Source organism: Zophobas morio, unplaced genomic scaffold, assembly GCF_036711695.1.
Source record: "Zophobas morio isolate AGI-343-1 ecotype UQ-CSIRO unplaced genomic scaffold, CSIRO_AGI_Zmor_V1 ptg000005l, whole genome shotgun sequence".
Taxonomy (NCBI): domain Eukaryota; kingdom Metazoa; phylum Arthropoda; class Insecta; order Coleoptera; family Tenebrionidae; genus Zophobas; species Zophobas morio.
The window spans coordinates 16,072,291-16,095,080 of record NW_026972110.1 but is presented as its reverse complement, the minus strand read 5'-3'; the positions used below and the strand labels follow the sequence as shown (position 1 = coordinate 16,095,080).

At 32.8% G+C, this 22,790-nt stretch overlaps 1 protein-coding gene across 3 annotated transcripts in view; it reads right to left on the bottom strand.

The window, feature by feature from the left end:
* The window catches only part of Fs(2)ket (Female sterile (2) Ketel), a 22,957-nt gene extending 167 nt beyond the window's left edge, over positions 1 to 22,790 (bottom strand). The window contains exons 1-6 of one of the 3 annotated variants that reach the window (XM_064047308.1): positions 22,444 to 22,789; positions 21,826 to 22,067; positions 14,552 to 15,195; positions 8,673 to 9,616; positions 7,713 to 8,502; positions 139 to 2,302 (exon numbers count right to left, since the gene is read on the bottom strand). In XM_064047308.1, coding sequence (XP_063903378.1) covers position 2,302; positions 7,713 to 8,502; positions 8,673 to 9,616; positions 14,552 to 15,195; positions 21,826 to 22,067; positions 22,444 to 22,498 — 2,676 coding nt within the window. In that variant the 5' untranslated portion in view covers positions 22,499 to 22,789 and the 3' untranslated portion in view covers positions 139 to 2,301. Of the gene's footprint in view, positions 1 to 138; positions 2,303 to 7,712; positions 8,503 to 8,672; positions 9,617 to 14,551; positions 15,196 to 21,825; positions 22,068 to 22,443 lie in introns of those variants that run through there. The other 2 variants (XM_064047307.1, XM_064047306.1) reach the window with 2 other exon arrangements.

Below are 22,790 nucleotides of genomic sequence, written 5' to 3'. Positions count from 1 at the left end.
TAATTTTATTGCAAATGTCTTACCTGAGATGTTAATAAAATTAGAACTTTTTGTGAGTAAATGAATTTAGAAATTTGACTGTACATGTCGAAACTGAAATTTTGTTGGTGCTGGTGTGGATGGATGTAAAGAAAACAGTTCTAAAGAAAGGAAACATTTATTATCCGTACAACTACAAAATTCCCAATTCTGTGGGAAGGTGATCCCAATGTTTTGGGAGGGAATTTAAAAAGTGAAATATTCTAACTGAAAAGGCGTGCAGAAAAATTTAACATAATAAAATTAAAATCTAATACAATAATTTTGATAAATTGGTCAATAGGCACCCTAGACATGGTAACATTTTAAAGGGGAAAGAAGAAAAAGAAAGATTCAACCGGTGTTCGACAATATTAATTTTGGAATATAAGCCGCATATTTCGTCAACTTTCATACGGCATTTGAGCTTCACTACGCTATTTACTTAAAAATTCAGTCTTCAGTACACACGTAAAACATGGATATTGTCAAACATCGGTGCGTTTGGGGTGATTACAGTTTAACAATCAACATGGCACAATCAAAACAAAACATTCAACCGATAAAATATGCAATCATAAACATTTCCACTCAAAACCTTCCAATGTAATTTAACACAACTTTTCCACAAAACATTCGTAGACTTGCAAGTGAAAAAAATTTGGCGGTTTAATTTTAAAAAGATCATGGGCTTCCTTGTTGGCAGAGAAAAGCGGGCACTTTACTTGTCCAGCAAATCAAGCGCAACTGAGTAAATACAAATAAAGTGCCTAACAAACCAAAATATATACATACATTACAGATTGATAAAATGAGCTTTTTAAAATTAATAATTGCGTTTCTGGTGCATTAAAATAGAGGCATCAATAAATAATAATTTAGGCCTGTAGAAATACTTATGCTATTCATAATAAAATTTCATACATCTTACATACAAAATAACAGTCACACGTCTTACATCCTATACAAATTGTTTCATACAGCCTTTAAACCCAGACGCGGGCAATCGTTAAAATAACCCATTGCTAACGTACCTTCTAAAACAACGAAGGTCTTTACTGGACTAGTCTCAAATAAAGAGAAAATAGAAAAATTTGGTTTATTTCAAGATTGCCCACGGAAAAATATCACACATACAAGGAATTTATAATTATAATCCTAGAATTATAATTACGAAACATTGAGAAGGTTTCGTTTATACGCATTTAAAAAACTAATGGAATTTAATTATAATTTCTTTTCGTTTTTGGCAACTACAGAAACCTTCTCAAATCACAGATTCTTTTTTACTTTGTTGCGATACCCACCCTCCCTTCCAAGCACTTCCGTATTTCGTTACCGACAGCGAGACTTATACGAAGAACTCGAAAATTTCATACAACCACCCACGCAAGGCACAAACAGGCCTCACAAAAATCTTTCATAAAAAATACCAGTCACAAAATTTATTATTCTCAAATTTCCTGAGTATGAATTCAGTGAATTGGAAATTGTATCGAAAAAAATTAACTACCGAAAAGAGACCAGAACACGCTCCTATGGACAGGTTTTGATTATCGCAGTCTTCAATAAACTCCAAAAAAACGAGAAAGTCGTTCGCTAAATTGACGAAATCTATAAATTGTTTGCGAGCGTGTTTTGTTCTTTTTCCCTGACGGACAAATTACGCACGAACTGCAACGAAACATGGTAATCGTCTAATTGCTCATGTTCTGGTGTAGTGCGTCCGCAATCGTCACCAAGCCATATAAAAATAACTACTTATGATTAATTCGATATGTGAAATAGACAAATGCTTTTATTGTAATCAAATACAATACTAAAGTGAAGACGAACGTAAAAGACGCAACAAGTGATAGAGGAGACACCACTTCACTCTTCAGTCTTGAGCTAACCGCCTTTCACGAAACAGGCGAAGAAGATTCAGACACTATTCACAAGCGTTCACAGCTACGGATTAGCACTCACAGTTTATCAAAGAGTCCATATGCATCAGCACTCACTCTGCACCCCGAAAACCGAAAGTATTGGGGAACAATACCATGTCAAACTAGCTGACCAGTTTTACTCAACGAGCCGACAGTCGGTGCCCACCCACCCCCCCTTCACGCAACTGACATCCCCATCGTCGACTGCTGAGCAAAACTGGTCCGACTCAACCGAAACGAAAACTAAATGTCTGCAAGAATTTTGGTTTTATGTATAATGCGAATCCAATATCGATGCCGTTGACCACACCTTCGTTAGATTTCCTTCTGTTAAACCACAACATGCCAAAGAAAATCTGAAACCATCGAAAGCACTGTCAAACTTCGCTCAGCACACGGTTTACGTTAAACTCAGGCAGTCTTACGTGACTCGAAAAAAGTTTGAAGCAGTTCTATCTGTGTCGCGTTGGTCCTAGTACGAGAAAAAAGTGCACTCAGAGGCGGTCTGATTTTTTTTGCTTCAATATTGTACAACTGAAATACAAATTTATTCAAGTATTTTACGACCACTTGTATAAGAGGATCTATTCCAAGTATTCAGCACAAATCACAAGGTACTGGTACTGAATTATTTAAAATATTGATCATTCCCAATATAAAGCACGACATGTGTAACATACTGTTAACCACACGCAACCATTTTCTTTGTAAACTGGAAAACTATGTACACAAATTGGAATAAACAGTCCGACAAGTCTGTTCACCTAAGAATTATTACAGATAATCGTAGAAAAAAACATTAATTTATCTGCAATAATTTAAGTAAATCTTTAATATCCGACACGTTTACACATAGTTAATATAGTTATTTTTATTAGGTTACACAGTTATCAATAAAATAACATGCGATCGGAAATAAATGAATGTGCCACATATATGTTCAGAGGTCATTACTACGATGGAAAATATTTTGCCGCCAATTGACGTAAGCATTTTTTAATACGTGGTTATTTTTCATAAACTGACGATTCATTAATTTAATAGTTTATGATTCGTTTTTTTTTCTTGGCAGTTCGTAGAATAATAAAGTGAGTTTCCCGTGAAAATTAATAAAAAACTAAATAGAAGTAGAATTCTTTAATTATTATGTAACTCTCTATTAAATACCAGTGACGCATTCGGTATTGGTTGTGCTTCACATACGAGGAAAGACATATTATAATGACATGGACTTTTATGATTTTTCAAATCGTGACTTATAAAGATATATATTTTGCCTAAGAATTTACTATGCTTCCGGTAACTTTAAAACGTTGGCAAGATTTCAAAGCCCATTCAATTTTGCAGATTAATTTTTTTTATTTTTTTCCAAAAACCCAAATGTTCCGCGAAAAAAACTCAAGTTGGATTCATAAACTACAAGTGTACGATTATGTTATTTCACACAATTTAAAACATACAAATCCGGACTAGCGGCAGAGAGACAGACAGACAGACGGAAAAGGGAGACTTTTCATATTCTAGGGGTCGTAACACATCGAGAAAATATAAGTACCCAGTCGCGCGTTGGACTCGATTACAATACTTCGATAGCTTGCGCTGGAAAGTAAAAAAAAGGGCGATTATAGAACTGCCTATAAGGGACAAAAAGGGTCTAAAAAAACTCGTTGCAAATATTACACACACATTTTTGTAGAGTAATTGTGATCAAAATCACGGCGGATTCTTAAACCACAATGTTATTTTATAAAATTTTAAATTTTAAGGGGACACCATCACATTGTTGGTGGGGATATTCCTAATATACATGAAACATAGAACAATCAACAATTGGTCCAGTAGTTTCCGAGATTAATAAAAATCGACACAACCGGCGACGAACGGAAACGGGAGACCTATTTTTTGCACTCTAGGAGTCATGAAGCCTCCAGGATGGACCCTACAAAATACTTCCTTCGCTTACACTCGGGAAGTAAAAATGAAATAAGCTGTTTTTGATTTAATCCATAACATAAAATGCGTAATTTTTTTGAGACACCTGTATAAAGAATTCCAAAAAATAGGAGTTGCATGAAGAAATTTCATATACAAAAACATGTTATTTAAACATTTCAAATGAGATTGCCTTTGCAAAATTTTGAGATGACGTAACAAAGTTTTTGGGAGGGATGAACAGACAAATTCTGAATATCAATTTACAATGTTCATAATAACCTCAAAGCGTGTAAAAAATATCGCTTTAATCGATCTTGTCGTTTCTAAGATAAACAGTACAACTTTGATTTTTTTTATTGAAAAACCTACTAAGGATAATTTTAAAAACTGAAATGAACCACAAGTATGGCACATTTTGAATTTAAATTTGGTCAAATTTTGAGATGACGTCATCGCATTTTTTTTTTTTATAGGGATGCACACACAAATTTTGTTTAATGTTTTGTCATTTACATATTTTTCAAATAAATAATGATATTTGACAATAATCTAGTAATTTGGACATTACTTAACCAATAAAAATCACAAACAGACTATATTGTCACCCTCGCCTGCTTTGATAAAGCCTGCCGAATAGCCACTTTGACAGATAACCTAGTAGTTACTCTTGACGCCATTTTCCTTACGAGGGCGCTAGTTATCTTTGAATGACAGTTCACATTTGAATTTGATGCAATTATTGTTTGTATGTAATTTTTGTAATTTTGAAACAATAAAATACGATTAAAACACACAGTTCATTGTTGTATACCATCCTGCTTAAACAGTCATACAAATTTCATCTACCACGAGTTCCTAATGCAGAAGCAGAGGTCTGCGTGAGGAAAATTTGAAAGGTTTGCATTTTTTAACTATTAAAACATATATTTTGCTCCATGTTCAAAACGGTAAATTTTTGAGGAAAAATATGTACTTTGCAATTACGCTCCGCCCCTCGGTCGAACGACGAATGAAAATTTCATCACAATTGAGATCACACGGGTGGGCCGTGCTTAATCTTTGTTTTTTCTTCTTCTCAATATAGGTATATAGTTTTTTGTGAACAACACAATAGTTGAGCATGTTTCCAGTTTCTTGTTGAGAAAAGAAAGGTTTTGTATATTAAGACAAAATGTACAAAATATAAGCCCCGCCCACCCACCCCCTCTCAATTGTGATGATTTTTTTATTCACCGTGAGCCGAGGGCGGAGCTTAGTTGCAAAATCATCATTTCTCTACAAGAAATTACCATGTGAAATATGTTCCTGAAAGAGGAAAATTTTGCAATTAAACTTCGCCGCTCGGTCTGACAACGAATAAAAAAAATCAACACATCTGCGACGGGGTGGGTGGGTGGGGCTTATATTTTGCTTTTCTTCTTAATATACGTGGTCTTCTTTTCACAACGAGAAACATAAAACATGTTCAAAATTTTAGTAGGGAAATATGTATTTTCCAATTACGCTCCGCCCCTTGATTTGACAACGAATAAAAAATTCATCACAATTGAGATCGGGACTTTTTTAGTTACTTATAGCTTTATTTGAGCAACACGATAGTTAAATATGTTTTTCGTTTCTTGTTGGGAAAATATTTCGTATATTAAAAAAAAAAATATATGTACGAAATATAGACCCCCCCCCCCCTTCAATTGTGATGAAACAACTGCTGATTTCCAGCTAATCTATTTAGGATTTGCGTACGTTGATAATTCGAACATTTTAGCAAACTTGAACCAAAATAGGCAGGTTAGCCCACTATTAAACTTTCCGAGTAAATTTTTATTTTTATTTTTTTGTCGTGATGATATGTAACGCGATAGTGTGTAAGAGAAAGGTGTGTAACCGACTAACCGAAACCATTTTCATCAATCAATAATCAACGAAAAACTTCACCAACAAACCAACACAGAAAATCATAAACCAACAATTTCTTCTCTACAGTCAAATTGGTCAAATGTCAATGAAGGGTAACTGGCGCCCTGATCAAAATGTGTCAAAATTTTGCATATCGTCCAATTTCGCTATTCGGCAGGCTTTATCAACCTAAATATCAACGCAGGCGAAGATTGTTACATTGGAAATGGAAGACCTACTTATTCACATTCTAGGAGTTATGAAACCTCGGGAAAACACGGTAACAATCCAAATAAGTAAACAGTAAATGTAAATGGTTCCAGTAAGGCTCTCGATGCATAGTACAACTGGTTTGTGACTAAAATCAAGTTTTTTTTTAGGTACCAACCTTTGGTAGTATTCGCTTCTACTAAACGAAGATCTACTCATTGAAGTTTCGTTTCATTTGCTTGTAGAGAAGGACAAAAATATCAGACACAAGAAGGTTTAAACCAGTGGTTCGCAAACTTTTATTATTGATGGCACCCTAAAATATTAAACAAAATTTGGCGGCACCCCGCCAAGAACAGTTTTAATTGTAACTAATTTATTAACAAAAACACTTTATCACATGATTGTATAATATGTAATTGATGTTAAGATTGTTTTATAAATATTTGTTTTCCATAATTTAAACTTGTCTTTTAAAGCCAAAATTTTTTCATTGGAGGTTGAAATATTTTCATTTCTACCTTGCATACTTGAATTTACATATTTTATTTAAGTGTTCAAAAATATTAGTTTAATCTGCTAGTTTTGCACACCAAACGTGGTCTTGAAGGAGGTCAAAAAATTGTTCAATATTTTCTGATTCAAAAAACGTTTATATCTGTTTTCTTAATACCCAAAATCGGGAAAGAACACGGCCTTTAGATAGCAATCTTACTTCAGTATGAAGAAAATTAACATGTTCAGAACACATTTTCCATTACTGAACAGTTGTAGTATATTGATAAAATCAGATCATCAATTATTATTTTTTAAATTGGTTTTGTGCTTATATTTATTAAAATCATTATAAAATTTTCACGGCACCCTCTTGGGGGATCCGCGGCACCCTAGTGTGCCGCGGCACCCAGTTTGCGAACCACTGGTTTAAACTCTCGTTTTTCAGCTTAACCCATGGCACTTACAGTGATTTGTTAATTGTACTATTAGGCTATTATTTATCCCACAAGAGCACCAAAAAACACGACTACTAGTATCTTGTAAAATTCTTGTTTTTCCAGAAAATTTTTGTCATTTCATTTTGTAGCAAATTGTTTTTTAACAAAAAATTGATCTAATCCATAGTGGTAACCTCGCCACTATCCACTGGTTTTCTTTCACCGCTAACTTATAATCACTGTTACACAAAGAAATATACTTATTCGTAAATGAACATATGCTATAATCAAACTCTCTTTTAATAATACAATAAAATTTGTGTATTTGAAAGTGGTTTTGTTTTCTAAACGACCCCTGGGGTTTTTTCGAACCTCCATCGAGCTACCCTGGGCGACAACTGAAGTGAGAAATAATGACGCCCGACTTTTCTTTCCATTTTAGAGTTCTTTCAAGCAGCAACAGTCCAAATTTTTCCACGCTTCATGAGTACTACGCAGACCGACGTACAATTGTGTAAACAGCTATATATTTGTTTATTTATATTTAGTAATATTTATTATCTTGTTTTAAACAATAAGGAATAAAATAATTTTATTTTTTACTTATTCAATACAACGAAGTCTTCTTGACATAAATATAAAAACGCACAGATCTCAACTCCTCTTGTTTTCAGACAGCCTCTGATTTCCCAAGTTAAAAGTACTACAGGACCCTTTTCAGTTAATTACACAACATTCCGCCACGAGCTAAAATAGAACTGCTTCTTCTGCGCAAACCACACCCACTTACCAACTAGCGACGGCCGTCGTCGAGTTCGCCTTCAGCTTTCGCAGCTCCTTCGTGGCCCAGTTCGCCAATGTCTTGGTGCGACTCGTTCCGCTGCGCCTGCCCTGCGCCAGCATCTCGTTGATGGGCTCTAGGTCCAGCAGCTGCAAAAGAGGCGCTCCGAACGCCGTACACAAATCGCCTACCAAACCTGCTGCCACCGCGACGGTGGCGTCCGAGTGGACGGTATCCTGCGCCACTACCGTTATGAACTGGACGATGAAAGGAATGTGCGGCTCCAAGATCATGACGTCTGGACTGGGAGTGGGGCCGTCGCCCTTAAGACCCTGTATAATACCCGTGTAAGCGTCCAAAACCCCTTCCCTTAGTTCGTTCAAGTAGTCGATCATGTCGAAGTCGTTCCTGTCCACTTGTGCTTGCGACGCTTGCGCCAGTGTGGTCAGGACAACTTCGAGGTACTTCTTGAATTCGGGACCGATGCTGAGGACGATGTCGCCGAAGACGGAGAGGATCTGGGGTTTGACGCTGCGGTGGACCGACTGGTCGCCGAGGTTCTCGAGGAGGAGGGTCATGATCTCGTCGCAGTAGGGAAGAGCTTTTAGTTTGAGAGCGCGGAATATGTCGCCGGTGAGGCCTACGGCGGTACCGCAGACTTGGTACTCCTGGTGGTTTTTCAGACCAATGTAAAGGAAAGGTTTGAAGGCGTCCATGTACTTAAGGAAGCCTTCGCCGAGGACCTCTACGAGGGTCGACACGGCCATAAGAGCGTCTTCTTGCACTCCTATGATAAACTCTTATAAAACAGATTTAACTAACATCGAATTAAGGAACGCTAGATGCGTTATTTTGTTGGTAATCAATCGAGAGTTAGGTTACTATTACAAAAAACGCACCTAATTATTATCAAAATAAATTGTTGGCGCAATGCGCACAACCGCTAAGATAAACATGCGCAATACACACCTCCACTTTTGCAGGAATTCGAATTGAACATCGTCAGCATAGCCGTCATAATGGCATCAGAAATCTGTGGAGCGTCCTCTGGAGTGACCTTCCTCAGCACGGACTGCAAAGTACCACAAAGCAGCGACTGAAGATCATTGAACTGCGACCTGTCGCTGTGACTTGTAATGTGCGTTTCCATCTGCAGGACTTGCTGCAATCGTTCCAGGATCACCATCGTCGTCTTCTGCACCGTAACGTAACAATCCTTCGGGGAGTTCTTCACCATTTCCATCAGTGCTTCGTACGCTGCTGGTCTGAGATTGGCTTGCGCGCCATCTGGACGGTCGGTGGTTTCGAGTAGCCGTTGAACAATATATTCAAAATACTGTGACAGGATGTAAGTGTCTGGAGCTCCGGTGTCTTCGTTGGTATCTGCCGCGTCGTAGGCAGCCTCCGCCAGACCAGAAAAGGCCCAACAGACGTTGGCTGCGACCCGGGGTTCGGCTTTCAACCCGTTGATCAGACTTTCCAACAAGGGTTTGAGATAGTTCTCGTTGATGGCCGCTTCGGGGATGATCTCGCATATTCGGCCGAAAGTCCACGCTGCCGTGTCCCTCACGATGACGCTGCTGTCGTACATGAGTTCGATCAGGGTAGGCATGGCTTGTTCTACTAGCGGTTTCAGGGTGGTGTTGTCCAAGCCACCCAAGATTGAGCCGAACGCCATGAGGGAGGCATCTCGGAAGCGCCAGTTTTCGGATTTGATGTTTTCCTTGATGAAAGGCAAAACGTGCGGTACGATTTCGTTTTCACAGCAGGTGGCCAATAACATCAGACATACACCGGCTGCTTTGCTTGGGTTCCAGTCGTCTTCGTCGTCGAGTTCTTCTTGCTTGGTGAGCTTCTGGAGGAGGATCGGGACGATGAATTGGAGAGCACCTTTGGCGTAATGCCTCGATACTCTGCAAAAAAAGTGGAATTTTTATTTTACGAGTACTATGGAAATGTATTTATTATGTTAATACATACATTCATTTTTCTAATTTTGCAAAATTACTTCATAGAACATGCTATGTGTTTTTTGAGTTATTTCAACATCCTTTTTGTAAAAATCTTGACAACAGTGTTACCAATGTAAAAGTTACTATGATATTCTACAATTTCTCCGACAGCAGATAAAATGTTTATTATATTAAAAATCGAGTCATATATGTAATACAAAACAAACACATCCAGGTGTCAATTGATTATGTATGAATGAACGTGAAAACTCGTCAAGCCTCTTAATCATTACAGGTTAAAAATAGTTGAAAATTTTATGGAAACTAAAAACGTTGAAGTTAAAAGTTCGTACTCGTGAATTAATCTAAAATATTCTAAAGTTGATTAGTTCTGCGAATATTAAAACAAAACGGTTGACGATGAAAAATTAATGCATTACAAGACTACATACTCGTGTTCAAGTTACCAGTCTTGACGTTCCAAGAATGACTGTATAAAACATTAAAAACGGCAAACATGCCATAATTGAATTTATTACAGTAGCATAAACTTATCTTATAAAGTGGATCAGTCAAGTTGGTAACTATTAATTAAAACAAATACATGATAAAAAAGTATCATAATATTTGCATATCTGTGTTCCTTTTCCTCATACTTAGCAACTATAATTTTGTTCTTGAAGTTTTACTTACATTTTATTTTAATTCGTACGCAGAATATGTCTAGCATAAAGAATTTTGTTTATTTAAATTCAACTATAAATAAATTTTAGGCCGAGGTCACATACAAATTGTCTGCATTATTCATACTGATAACTCTTCATTGATGGTTTTTTATGAAAAGGTACGCATTAGCTATAGAAAATTTGTTTTTAATGTTGAAGTAAATAAGTGACTCTTAAAAACATTAATGAATTCGTAAAAAGTTGCTCAATAAACTTTATCTTAAGATTTTCTAGTTTCTATAAAACATTCCACTAATTTAACACATTACTGGCGACACTCTTAGGTATGTGCAGTCTGTTGCGGACTTAATGTTTTCCTTAAACCACTGCAATTTATGTAAAAGGTGAGCTTTTGATTTCACTTTTTCAATCAACTACATAATTACAGCTGTAATTCCAGAATTACTGTTTCACCTTGATGATAGGTCTCCTTAAAATTCCCACGGCATTAAAAATACAATATAACAAATGTAAGCTGCGTAACAGCAGACTCTTAAACAAATAAACAAACATCGTCTTTATTAACAAAACAGAGCCTATTTCCTTGATATAAAGTAAAAATCCTATAAAAATTGTGACAAAATTTATACCGGGTGTCTTAGTTTCCTGTTCCTGACCTCAGTAATTTGAAAAGACAGAAGTTGACATTTTGAATGGTCAATTAACACAGAAGAATCTATAACTATGTATTATTATCCTTGTTTTTTTTGGGAAAATTATATTAAAAAAATTTTTCAAACAATTAATATTTTAGTGGAACAAGCTAGGATAGCTCAATTTTAAAAACTTGTAAAACATTTTATCAAAACACATTCATGGAGGATTACACCACTAAAAAAAAACTGACGGAAGGTTATTTCGACAAAACTTTCCTCGCCCTTAAAATGGTCGTACAATTCCAGCTTTAAAAAATGATAAAATTTAACTTTCAAAATTTTGGTTCTTTTGATAACCTTTATGAGTACAAATTAATATTATGTGTGGATTGTTAAAGTATAGGTAAAGAAAGATCGTATGCATATGTTTCTAGCAAGTTTTTCCATATAATTTTTTTTAATCTATAAAAAACTCAAGATGGGTTTATTAACTATAAGCGAAGGACCATGCTATTTTATAAAATAGTTAGTGGGGACAACCAGACAAATTCTGATTAGCGTTTTATCATCTCCACTATATTTCTAACATACATACAAAATTTGAATCATTCCGGTAGTTTCAGAGATTATCTGCCTAATAAAAATCGACATAGATGGGGACAGACGGGGACGAGAGACCTATCTTTTCGTACTCTGGGGGTCATGAAACGTCGAGAACACATAAAAGGTGCCAGTCGCTCCATAGACTCGGTTACAATACTTCCTTAAACTATTTAACTCAACACTAAAACTCCATCGAATTTACACCGTTGTTATGTGAATTTACTGCTCCAAATGTTTTCAAATAATTAAATTATTTATTAATTAATTATATTAAAGTAGAATATGTAAACTGAGAGGCCGACAATGTAAAGTTTTTTAAGGCACTGAACCAAAACTTTTGCACATCAAGTAGTGTACCATTCAGAAACAAAAAATATTGTATTAACGCACTCAAAAAACATATTCTACTCTGAAAAGAAAAAGTTGCTATGATTTCCGAAAAAACCTAATCATAGATCTTTTGGTGTTATATTTAAGAGGGATATTTCCCTTTTAAATTCCATGTTTTAAGACATTTTGATGTTCATAAAAATTAAAAATTTCTTCGAAAAATTATAAAAAAATTATTTTTTAATTACTCCAAATGTCTTGCATATTTTAGATGGGATGTATTGGAGAAAGTTTGACGACTATTCGATTATTGGCACGTTCAGATTACAGCATCAGCGGTGGCGTTTGTGTTAAAAGAAAACGAAATTTGATTGATTTTGCCTCCTCAATGCAGAGAAGAGGCCTAATTGATTAATTAAACACATTAAAAGTGATGTCTAGCGTAAACACTCATAGATATGAAGAACATTTATTTCATTAACGATTAATATGTTTCCAATAACATTAAAATATTTGCAAAATTTGGATATGTAGGTTGTTATTGTATACAATTGAAAGAACATTTAGATTTTGTAACAAAATTGTACAATGATGTCTTTTTTTTTTGCAGAGGCATAAATGAAAATTTAATTTTTATTTAACGATTCACCATGCTTACTATAAACCTTAAAACGTTTGCAAGACTTCAGAGCATTCGGTTTTGTAGTTTTAAACTAAAATTGCAAAATATTATAGCATTTTGATTTTTTTTTTTCGAAAAATCTGATGCCTTCTGTAAAAGCAACACGGATTCATAAACCATTGATAACATTTCGTTGTAAATTGCATTTGTTTATAATGTTATATTTTAGTATCTATGTGAAACTTTGTCTTATTTTTTAACAGTAACAACCAAACACCAAGAATGTAATGGGGTAAAAAATTTAAACTGGAAGAAAAGGAGTCTTACCGATTATCTTCATTTTTAAAAAATAATTTCAGAATATTAACTACAATTTAATCGTAGATGAATTTCAAAATCGGTAACAAGAAAAACTCGGTTGCTGAAAATTTCAAAACACCATTTGTGCAGAAACGTAGTAAGATTTTTTTAAAAATAAACTTAAAGATATAACGTAATAACATTTAAATTGTCAGAATCAGTATACTACCGTTTAAAAATTTCAAGTGATTTCGAAATATGACAAGATAAATAGCAGATAATTCAAGAAAAATTGCACTTTACGATAAATTTTTAATAAAAATGGAATGAGAAGACGAAAGCAAAACACTTGTGATAAATTTTATATGATTGGTGTATCGTTTGTTTCAGTAAATCGATGCGTTTGAACCAATTGGCAACTCGGGAGCGAATTGTCTCATATAAAATTCATTGCTAATGGGTTTTACACGTTGGCAACTTCAGCTGAAACAATCTACACACACACAGGATCTTTGAAACAATGGTTTCTGAACTACCTACCACTGCTTAAGTGATCCAATCAGATCAGACTTTTGTTAGTGAAACGTGTACTAATAGTAACAATGAAACAAAGGCGAACAATTCAATTTTCCATCACGGACATTTAACTAGATACCCTAGGGACAAATAAAAAAATATCAAATTGATGAAACAATCTAGAGTCTAGCAATTTGTACTCAATTACAGGAGCCTTATCTAATCGTGTAATGTTTTTCAATTTACTTCAATGTACGAATTCGTTATCACATTGAAGTCGAAACTTCAACTATAATAAAATAAAAAAAAAAACGAAATAGCTCATTTTTGTTAGTCCGCAAACTCCTATATACCATTAATAAAAGGTAGACACAACATGAAATCGGAAATAAGTATTTTGGCAGAACATAATCAAAGCTGGTACAGATGTAATTTTAAATTTTACTAAAAATTTACATCTATTACAAGCTTGCGTGCTTTGCTGTTAAGTTGAACATTCTTCATATTCTTTGGAAGTACTCCAAGAATTGTATTACTCACACGAAACACGTAAGAGACAGTTTTTGTTTGCCATCCGTTATCTTTTCGCGACGTATGAATTTAAAAAATTTAACATCCGGGACGCATTAATCGTTTTCTTTTTTTTTTTCGTTGAAAAAGTTGGAACACCCAATGAAACACCAACGTAGAAAAAAAGCAAACATCGTGGTCACCAAAACAAACAAGAACGTAAAAAGTCAAATATGGGCAATAATGTTTTTAAATGTAACTACCTCAAGCATGAACATTACTTCTTCAAATATTTGCTATTACTCACTGCAACAGTTGCAGTGGGCGTAAATTAAAATCACGAGACGTCGGTGCAACGTATTCTGCATTTTTATGTTTATTCTTCCGTCATTAGTCATTAGTTCTGTATGCAAATAAAACTCGAATCTTTTATCGCAGCAATTATTCGAATAGTCAATTGTTCCACTTGGTGGCTCTCGCCCACGAAATTATTAAAAACCGATATAAACTTTGTATTGCAGCGAGTATGCTAATAAAAATGCTGGTTCTGTGCCAAAGCAAATTGAAATTTACATGTAATCGCCAACAATAAAAACCCAAGCCGAGCTTGGATGGCTATCAATTCCGCCTGGAAAGTTCCTACACAAAGGACACGCGCGTGCTACAGACGTAAAAACGTTTTCGGTTTAATTACCTCGTTGGCGGTCGTCCTGCGTCCGCTGCTTCATTAGCCTCTATTGCTAAATCCACTTCTTCGTCGCTAACGTTGGACCAGAATTCAATACCCTGTAACGCCACAGCATCGTTATCAGATTTCATCGCTTCTAGTGTGATGGGGAAGAGAGCTTGGCCCATGTAGGGCTCCATGTATTGGTAATACAGTGACATGATTTTCACCAGACATTGCAAAGCGGCTACTTTTATCTGGGTGTCTGGCGACTGCGTCGCCTCGCACACCACTTCCATGATGAAGTTTCTTTCGGTGGCTTTTTCAAAATTCGCTTTGGTGAATTCGAGGGAATTCAGTAGCGCCTGGGTCGCCGCGAATCTAACGTGGTTGCTGGGCTCCGTGGAGCGCATTCCGTGGATGATGGCGGTTAGAATGTCGTTAGATTGGGTGATGAGGACATCGGAGTCGATTTCTTGGCAGATGTAGCCGATGGCTTCTAAAGTAGCCTCTTTTTGCATTTCTGTAGAGTTGGGTTGTACTACATTGCTTACTAAGGTCCCGATTAGGTCGGGCCATTGGTGATGGGGTAATTCGGTCACTGCGATATATGCCACGCATTGCGCGGCTGAAGAAGGCCGATTTGTTTCTGTTCCTAACGCACCTACAACCTGCAACAAAGAATAAATTTGGATTTTTCTTCTCAAAATTGATATCTTTAATATTGCTCACTTGTAAACACAAAAATGTATCATTTTTGTCGAGGTATTCATGACTGACTAAATATTCACCAGCAAATAAAAAAAATATATATTTATACATGTAGACATATTGTTGAAGCAAATTCGTCAACTATTATTTTAATTCCAGTTAATTATAAATTTAATGAAACATTTTAATAATAATAACTTAACAGAATGAATTTTTTGAGTTTATTGAAAAAAGCAACACTGAAAATTATTTGTTTTTTAGAAAACTCATAAAATATTCGAGGCGAGAAACAAAGGTTTGGATTACAATGTTTCAAACACTCCTGGCATATACTTTTTATTTCCCAATCATAAGGTAAGGAAGTACATATTATACTCGATTTTCATGTTTTCACGACGTTTCATTATTCTAGAGTACGAAAAAATAGGTCTCCCGTTTCCCTCAGTTCGTATTTTTGTTGCACTTTTGTATGTATGTCAGAATATCACATAGATGGTAAAACGCTAACCCAAATTCCACCAATGGAATGGACGTTATCTCCAAATTTTAAAGTGGTAAATGTTGTTTAAATATTTATAATGTACTAAAAATAGTACACAATTTTACAATTAATTTCACTTTAAAATTGCAAAATCGAATGTTTTGAAATCTTGAAAACGTTTTCAGGTCATGATAGTCGTTATCCGTTCACGTTTCCCTACTTAGGAATTGATGTCATCTCGAAATTTTGTTGAAAAATGTTAATTAAATGTTAAAAGTAACATAGTCCTGAACTTGTGGTTCATGAATCCGTGTTGAATTTTTATCCTAGACTTTGTAGATACATATACATATAACAATTTTGAATTTTCTATTTCTCGATTTTTCAAATTTGGATGAAGCAATTTTTCGATATTTCAGTTCTCGATTCTTCAAATATTCGAATTCCCGATTTTTTCGATTTCTTGACTTCTCGATTTTTCGATATTTCAGTTTTGTGATTTTTCGTTATTTTAATTTTTCAGTTTTTAAAATTTTCGATTTTTCTAGTTTTTAAATTAGATTTTTCAGATTTTCAATTCTTTCAGTTTTAAAATTTTTGATTTTTCAGTTTTTCGATTTGTCGATTTTGGGCTATTTCGATTTCTCACCTCGATTCGGATTGTTCAATTTTTCGATTTTTTTTTTATTTTAAATTTTCCTTTTTAACTTTTGATTTTGGACCATTTCAATTTTTTGACTTCTCGGTTTTAGATTTTTAAAATTTTCAATATTTCAGGTTTGTTTCAATGTTTCGATTCATCAATTTTTGAATTCTTCGATATTTCAGCTTTTGGGGGTTTTTAATACATAAATAATAAATAAATAAAATAAATATTTCCTTTCTTAAATTTTTCCGACTTCTTATTTTGAAATTTTTCAATATTTCGATTCTCCAATTTTTCTATTTTCGATTTTTCAATTTTTCGACAATTTAGTTTTGGTGTTTTTCAGTCCTTTTATCTTTCAATTTTTCGTTTTTCATTTTTACAATTTCCCAATTCTTCAAATTTTCAAATTTCCCATTTTTACGATTTTTCGATATTTTAATTTTTCAATTTTTAAAATTTTAGATTTTTCGATTTTTTTCTTGGATAGTTCTATTTTTCGATTTTTCTAGTTTTTAAATTATAGATTTTTCATATTTTCAGTTCTTCCAGTTTTAAAATATTTCATTTTTCAGTTTTTCGATTTTTTTAATTTTTCGATTCCTCGATTTAACGATTTTTTTTTAATTTAAAATTTTTCAATGCTTAAATTTTCGATTTTGAGCTATTTCGATTTCGATTGTTCAATTTTTCGATTCTTTTTAATTTTAAATTTTCCATTTTTAACTTTTGATTTTGGACAATTTTAATTTTTTGATTTCTGGTTTTAGATTTTTCGGTTTTTAAATTTTTCGATGTTTCAGTTTCGTTTCAATGTTCCGATTCTTCAATTGTTCTTCCATTTTTGAATTCTTCGATACTTCAGCTTTTGAGGGTTTTCAATAGATTAAATAAATAAGTAAATAAATAAATAAAATAAATATTTCGATTCTGCAATTTTTTCGATTTTTTACTTTTCCAATTTTTGTTCCAATTTATTGATTTTTCAATATTCTTATTCAATTTTTCAATGTTTCAGTTTTGGGATTTTTCAGGTCTTTTATCTTTCAATTTTTCGATTTTCATTTTTTCAATTTCTCGATTCTTAAAATTTTCGAATTCTCGATTTTTCAATTTTTTTGGTTTTCAATTTTCCGATTTTTCATTTTTTCGATATTTCAGCTATTTTTCAATACTTCTATTCTTCCATTTTTCGATTTTTCTAGTTTTAATTTATAGATTTTTCAGATTTTCAATTCTTAAAGTTATAAAATTTTTGATTTTCAATTTTTAAATTTTCCATTTTTGAGTTTTTCGATTTATTTTCATGCTTAACTTTTCGATTTTGGGCTAATTTCGATTTCTCAATTCGACTTCGATTGTTCAATTTTTCGATTTTTTTCAATTTTAGATTTTCCATTTTTAACTTTTGATTTTGGGCCATTTCAATTTTTTGGCTTCCCGGTTTTAGATTTTTCGGTTTTTAAATTTTTCGACGTTTCAATTTTTCTTCGATTTTTGAATTCTTCGATATTTCAGCTTCTGGGGGTTTTCAATACATAAATGAATAATAAATAAATAAAATATTTCATTTCTTCAATTTTTATTGTTCGATTTTTACTTTTTGAAATTTTTGATGTTCCGATTCTTTTATTTTTCAATTTTTCGAATTCCCGGTTTTTTCAATTTTTTGATATTTCAGTTTTGGGATTTTTTAACATTTCGATTCTTCAATTTTTCGATATTTTTAATTTTTCAATTTTTCTAGCTTCTAAATTGTTTTCAAATCTTCCAATTGTAAAAATTTTTGATTTTCGATTTTTAAATTTTTTATTTTTCAGTTTTTCGATTTTTTAATTTATCGATTTCCCGATTTTTTTTTCAATTTAAAATTTTACAATTTTGCAATGCTTAACTTTTGATTTTGGGCCATTTTAATTCTTTGATTTCTGGTTTCAGATTATTCGGTTTTTAAATTTTTCGATGTTTTAGTTTTGTTTCAATGTTTCGATTCTTCAATTTTTCTTCGATTTTTGAATTCTTCGATACTTCGGCTTCTTCTATTTCTCAATTTTTTGATGTTTCAGTTTTGGGATTTTTCAGTTCTTTTATCTTTCAATTTTTCGATTTTCATTTTTTCAATTTTTTTGGTTTTTAATTTTCCGACTATTCATTTTTTCGATATTTCAGCTTTGGGATTTTTCAATATTTCGATTCTTCCATTTTTCCATATTTTAATTTTTCAATTTTTAAAATTTTCACTTCTTGGATATATCTATTTTTCGATTTTTCTAGTTTTAAATTATAGATTTTTCAGATTTTCAATTCTTCCAGTTATAAAATTTTTGATTTTCAATTTTTAAATTTTTCATGCTAACTTTTCGATTTTGGGCTATTTCGATTTCTCAATTCGACTTCGATTGTTGAATTTTTCGATTTTTTTTAAATTGTAAATTTTCCATTTTTAACTTTTGATTTTGGGTCAGTTCAATTTTTTGACTTCTCGGTTTTAGATTTTTCGGTTTTTAAATTTTTCGATGTTTCAGTTTTGTTTCAATGTTTCGACTTTTCAATTTTTCTTCGATTTTTTAATTCTTCGGTATTTCAGCTTCTAGGGGTTTTCAATACATAAATGATAAATAAATAAATAAAATAAATATTTCATTTCTTCAATTTTTTTTCGATTTTTAATTTTGAAATTTTTGATGTTCCGATTTAGTTTTTATTTTTCAGTTTTTCGAATGCCCCGTTTTTTCGATATTTCAGTTTTGGGATTTTTTTAATATTTCGATTCTTCAATTTTCCGTTATTCTGTTTTTTCAATTTTTAAAATTTTAGATTTTTTGATTTGTCAGTTGTATATTTGTATTTTTCGATTTTTCTAGCTTTTAAATTTTTTATTTTTCAGTTTTTCGAATTTTTTATTTTTCGACTGCCCGATTTATCGATTTTTTTTAATTTAAAATTTTACAATTTTGCAATGCTTAACTTTCCGGTTTTGGGCTATTTCGATTTCCATTGTTCAATTTTTCGATCTTTTTTAATTTTAAATTTTTCGATTTTTGAATTCTTCGATATTTCCGCTTTTGGGGTTTTTCAATATATAAAATACATAATAAATAAATGAACTAAATATTTCATTTTTTGTATTTTTTCCATTTTTTACTTTTCGAATTTTCAGTGTTCCGATGTTTCAATATCTCGATTCTTCAATTTTTCTACTTCTCGATTTTTCATTTCTTTGGATTTTAAATTTTTCAATTTTCAAATTCTTTAATTTTTCAATTTTTAAAATTCAACATTTTTCGATTTCTCAATTTCTCAGTTCTTGGATATTTTAATTTTTCGATATTTCAGCATTTAGGATTGTTCAATACATATTTAAATGCTCCAATTTTTTGGATTTTACACTTTTTCGATTTTTTGATGTTCCCATTTGTTCGATTTTTCAATATTTCGATTCTTCACTTTTTCTATTTCTCGATATTTTTACTTCTTTGATTTTTATATTTTAGATTTTTCTATTTTTCGATATTTAAATTTTTCAATTTTTTAAATTTAAAAATTTTCGATTTCTCAGTGCTTGAATATTTCATTTTTTGATGTTTGGATTTCCCGATCCTTCGATTTCTCGGTTTTGGATTTACCGGTTTTTAAATTTTTCGATTGTTCAGTTTTCATTTCTCAAGACTTCAATGTTTCGATTGTTTTTTATTTAATATTATTAAATTTTTTTACTTCTCAACAAAATTAACTCAACACATTAAGTTTCAAAAAATGTGACGTCACAGGGGCCGTCCGCACAACTGCGAACAATATGTAATATGTATATTTAAAGCAGATAAGCAGTAGGAAAAAAAGAAAGAATTTAGCTATTACAACATTCAGAAAATAAGCATCAGTGTTAAAAGGAAATAAAATTTGATCGATTTTGTGTATTTTTCAAACAAAATTGAATAAAAAAAGAATGGAATTTGTGAAATTTGCACGACCTTTCTTTCTAAAAAATCTTTCACAATTGGCATCATTTAGAAATAAATCAACAGAAAAACAAACAAAATTACTTGAACACCTGAAGCAGTCATTTCAATAATAAAATTACTCACGCGTTATTTTTATTATGACATTTAAAAATAAATCACATTTTAAAATGTGACGTTGTATATCAGTCTTAAAATATTCGGTTGATGTTATTTCTGTTATATTTGCATGTTAAATGCAATGGGAAAAACACGTCAAACGTGCAGGATGTCTGAACAAATTATATTCCTGCTGTAACTGTTCGGTTAATATACGACATTGCATCACTGAATTTGTCGGTTTTTAATTAGCACTTGACATAACTCGAACTGTAAAAATGTAAACGTTTGAAGTAATATCACTATAAATTATCTTGACGTTAAAATTAGTTTCTTTTTTTAACTTTTAGTTCAATGAATTTTATGCGTGAAGATAAATTATTTCTTAAAGTTCTATTTTCTGCTAACTGAAATCTCAATATTATGTCATCAATTTTTTTTAAGTGGAATCGTAATTATTTTGCTTAGTTTAGCAGTTCATAGTTCAATATTTACAAAAACATGAGTCATATTATTTATGACTCGATTGGAGAAAGATCGCGAATGTTTTTTGGCGATTGTTAAATCAAGAGATTGTAAACATAAAATAACCGTTTTAATAGCTAACGGCCAACTTTAAAAAACAAATTTTAAAAATGTATCTGAATTTTAATAACTGGTAAACTACATTTTTTTTGAAGGTCACAATAAATGCTCTATAATGCACGATTGACTACTATAAACACGGAATCAAGTAACTACGACTTCCGTCATTAGTGGAAACTACAAAAGCGAAAGCAAAAAGATCACCTAAATAGGATTAAAGGAAACATTTTTCAGAATCAAAATAGGAAAACGTCAATTCAAATTTAGAATGAATTAACCTTGTAAAATCAGTCATTTATGGGACTTTTCACTTTTTTAATAAATGTCTGACAGACATAGGATATCTACTAAAATGTTTACTGAGATATGGATCAAAATAACGAAATGGTTATTTAAAAAATATTTCAATGGACAAAGTTAACTATTGACTGTCAAATATTACAAAAGCACATAATTTCTCTCCAAATGTCAAAAAAATGAAAAACCAGTACGCTAAAACAACTTTTGAAATTATATTTCAAAGTCGACGATTTTGATTTTTTTAGTGAAGATTCCAGACCTTCGCCTCTATGACCATGCGCAGACCATGATCATGCAATACGTGATTATTTTATATATAAAAAGTATTGTAGGTTGTTGCCAGTTGCAGCATGTTATTTTAGGAATTGTTAATGTCAATGTAGGTTCAACTAGTTGTAACAGCTACCTAGAACAGGAAATTGCCTCCAATGAATAAACTTTTCAATACACGCGACGAAACGTGGGATAACACAAAACTGTAATAAACAAGAACATTTGCGTTGCAACTTCGCTCTCTTACGTTTTTCTTGACGTAGTTCCGTATTTCTTCTGGGGCTGACAGCCATCTCTGCTGACAAAGCTGTTTGATATTCGGATCTTTGGACGTAAGTTGATTCTTCAATTGGAGACCGGCGGCCATTCGAGCAACTGGACTGTTGCTCCCATGTCGGAGGATATCAGAAAGGGTTTTAATAAATTCTAAGATATTGGCGGCGGCTGCTTGTTCAAGAAACGTCGAAGCTTGCTCCAATTCATTTTTATCTGAAAACAATCGCCAGTTAACGGAAAATTACTCAGGATAATGACCTCAAAATTTGAGGTTATGTTGGAAAAATGAAAAAAATGCTTCCACGAAGGACGTTCCAGAAGTCGATAGAGTTGTTTGTTATGTTGTGAGCGCGACGTTTCGCCGCTCTAGAGGAAGCATCATCAAGCATCCGCTCAAAATTCGGAGAAATGGAGGTGATGATTAACGTCATGAAACGTCAAATCGCGGGATTGAATTTATTGCATTGAGAGGGTTGAAATGTGTTGCAATTTTTAAAAATAGTTCTTTTGTGATAACTAGGCATGCGATTGTATGGCAATGGCTAAGAATGATGGCAACTTGACAAATTGCGATGATTTGGGTACTTACCAGGCGAAACGGTTTTTTCTAGGATTTGTATAAGCTGAAGTGTGTCTGGATGCATTTTCTTGTACAATTACGGACTAATCTTGTAATGTTAAGGGAGTTAATAACTCGGTTCTTGCTATTAGCCGGCTAACACCACATGTAGGATGATTAAACTGGCAGGAAGATAGAATTCATACGCCACTAACGTATGAGTGACGGTTCTTTATCGTTATTTTGAAACTGTTCGCCGTTTTAAGAGATTTACGCGGATTAGGTTTATCACAGGCACAGGCACAAGTAAACAAATCTACGCTGAAAACTTTAATGGCAGATTAAATTGGTATTTGCTGCGAGCATTAACAAATTGT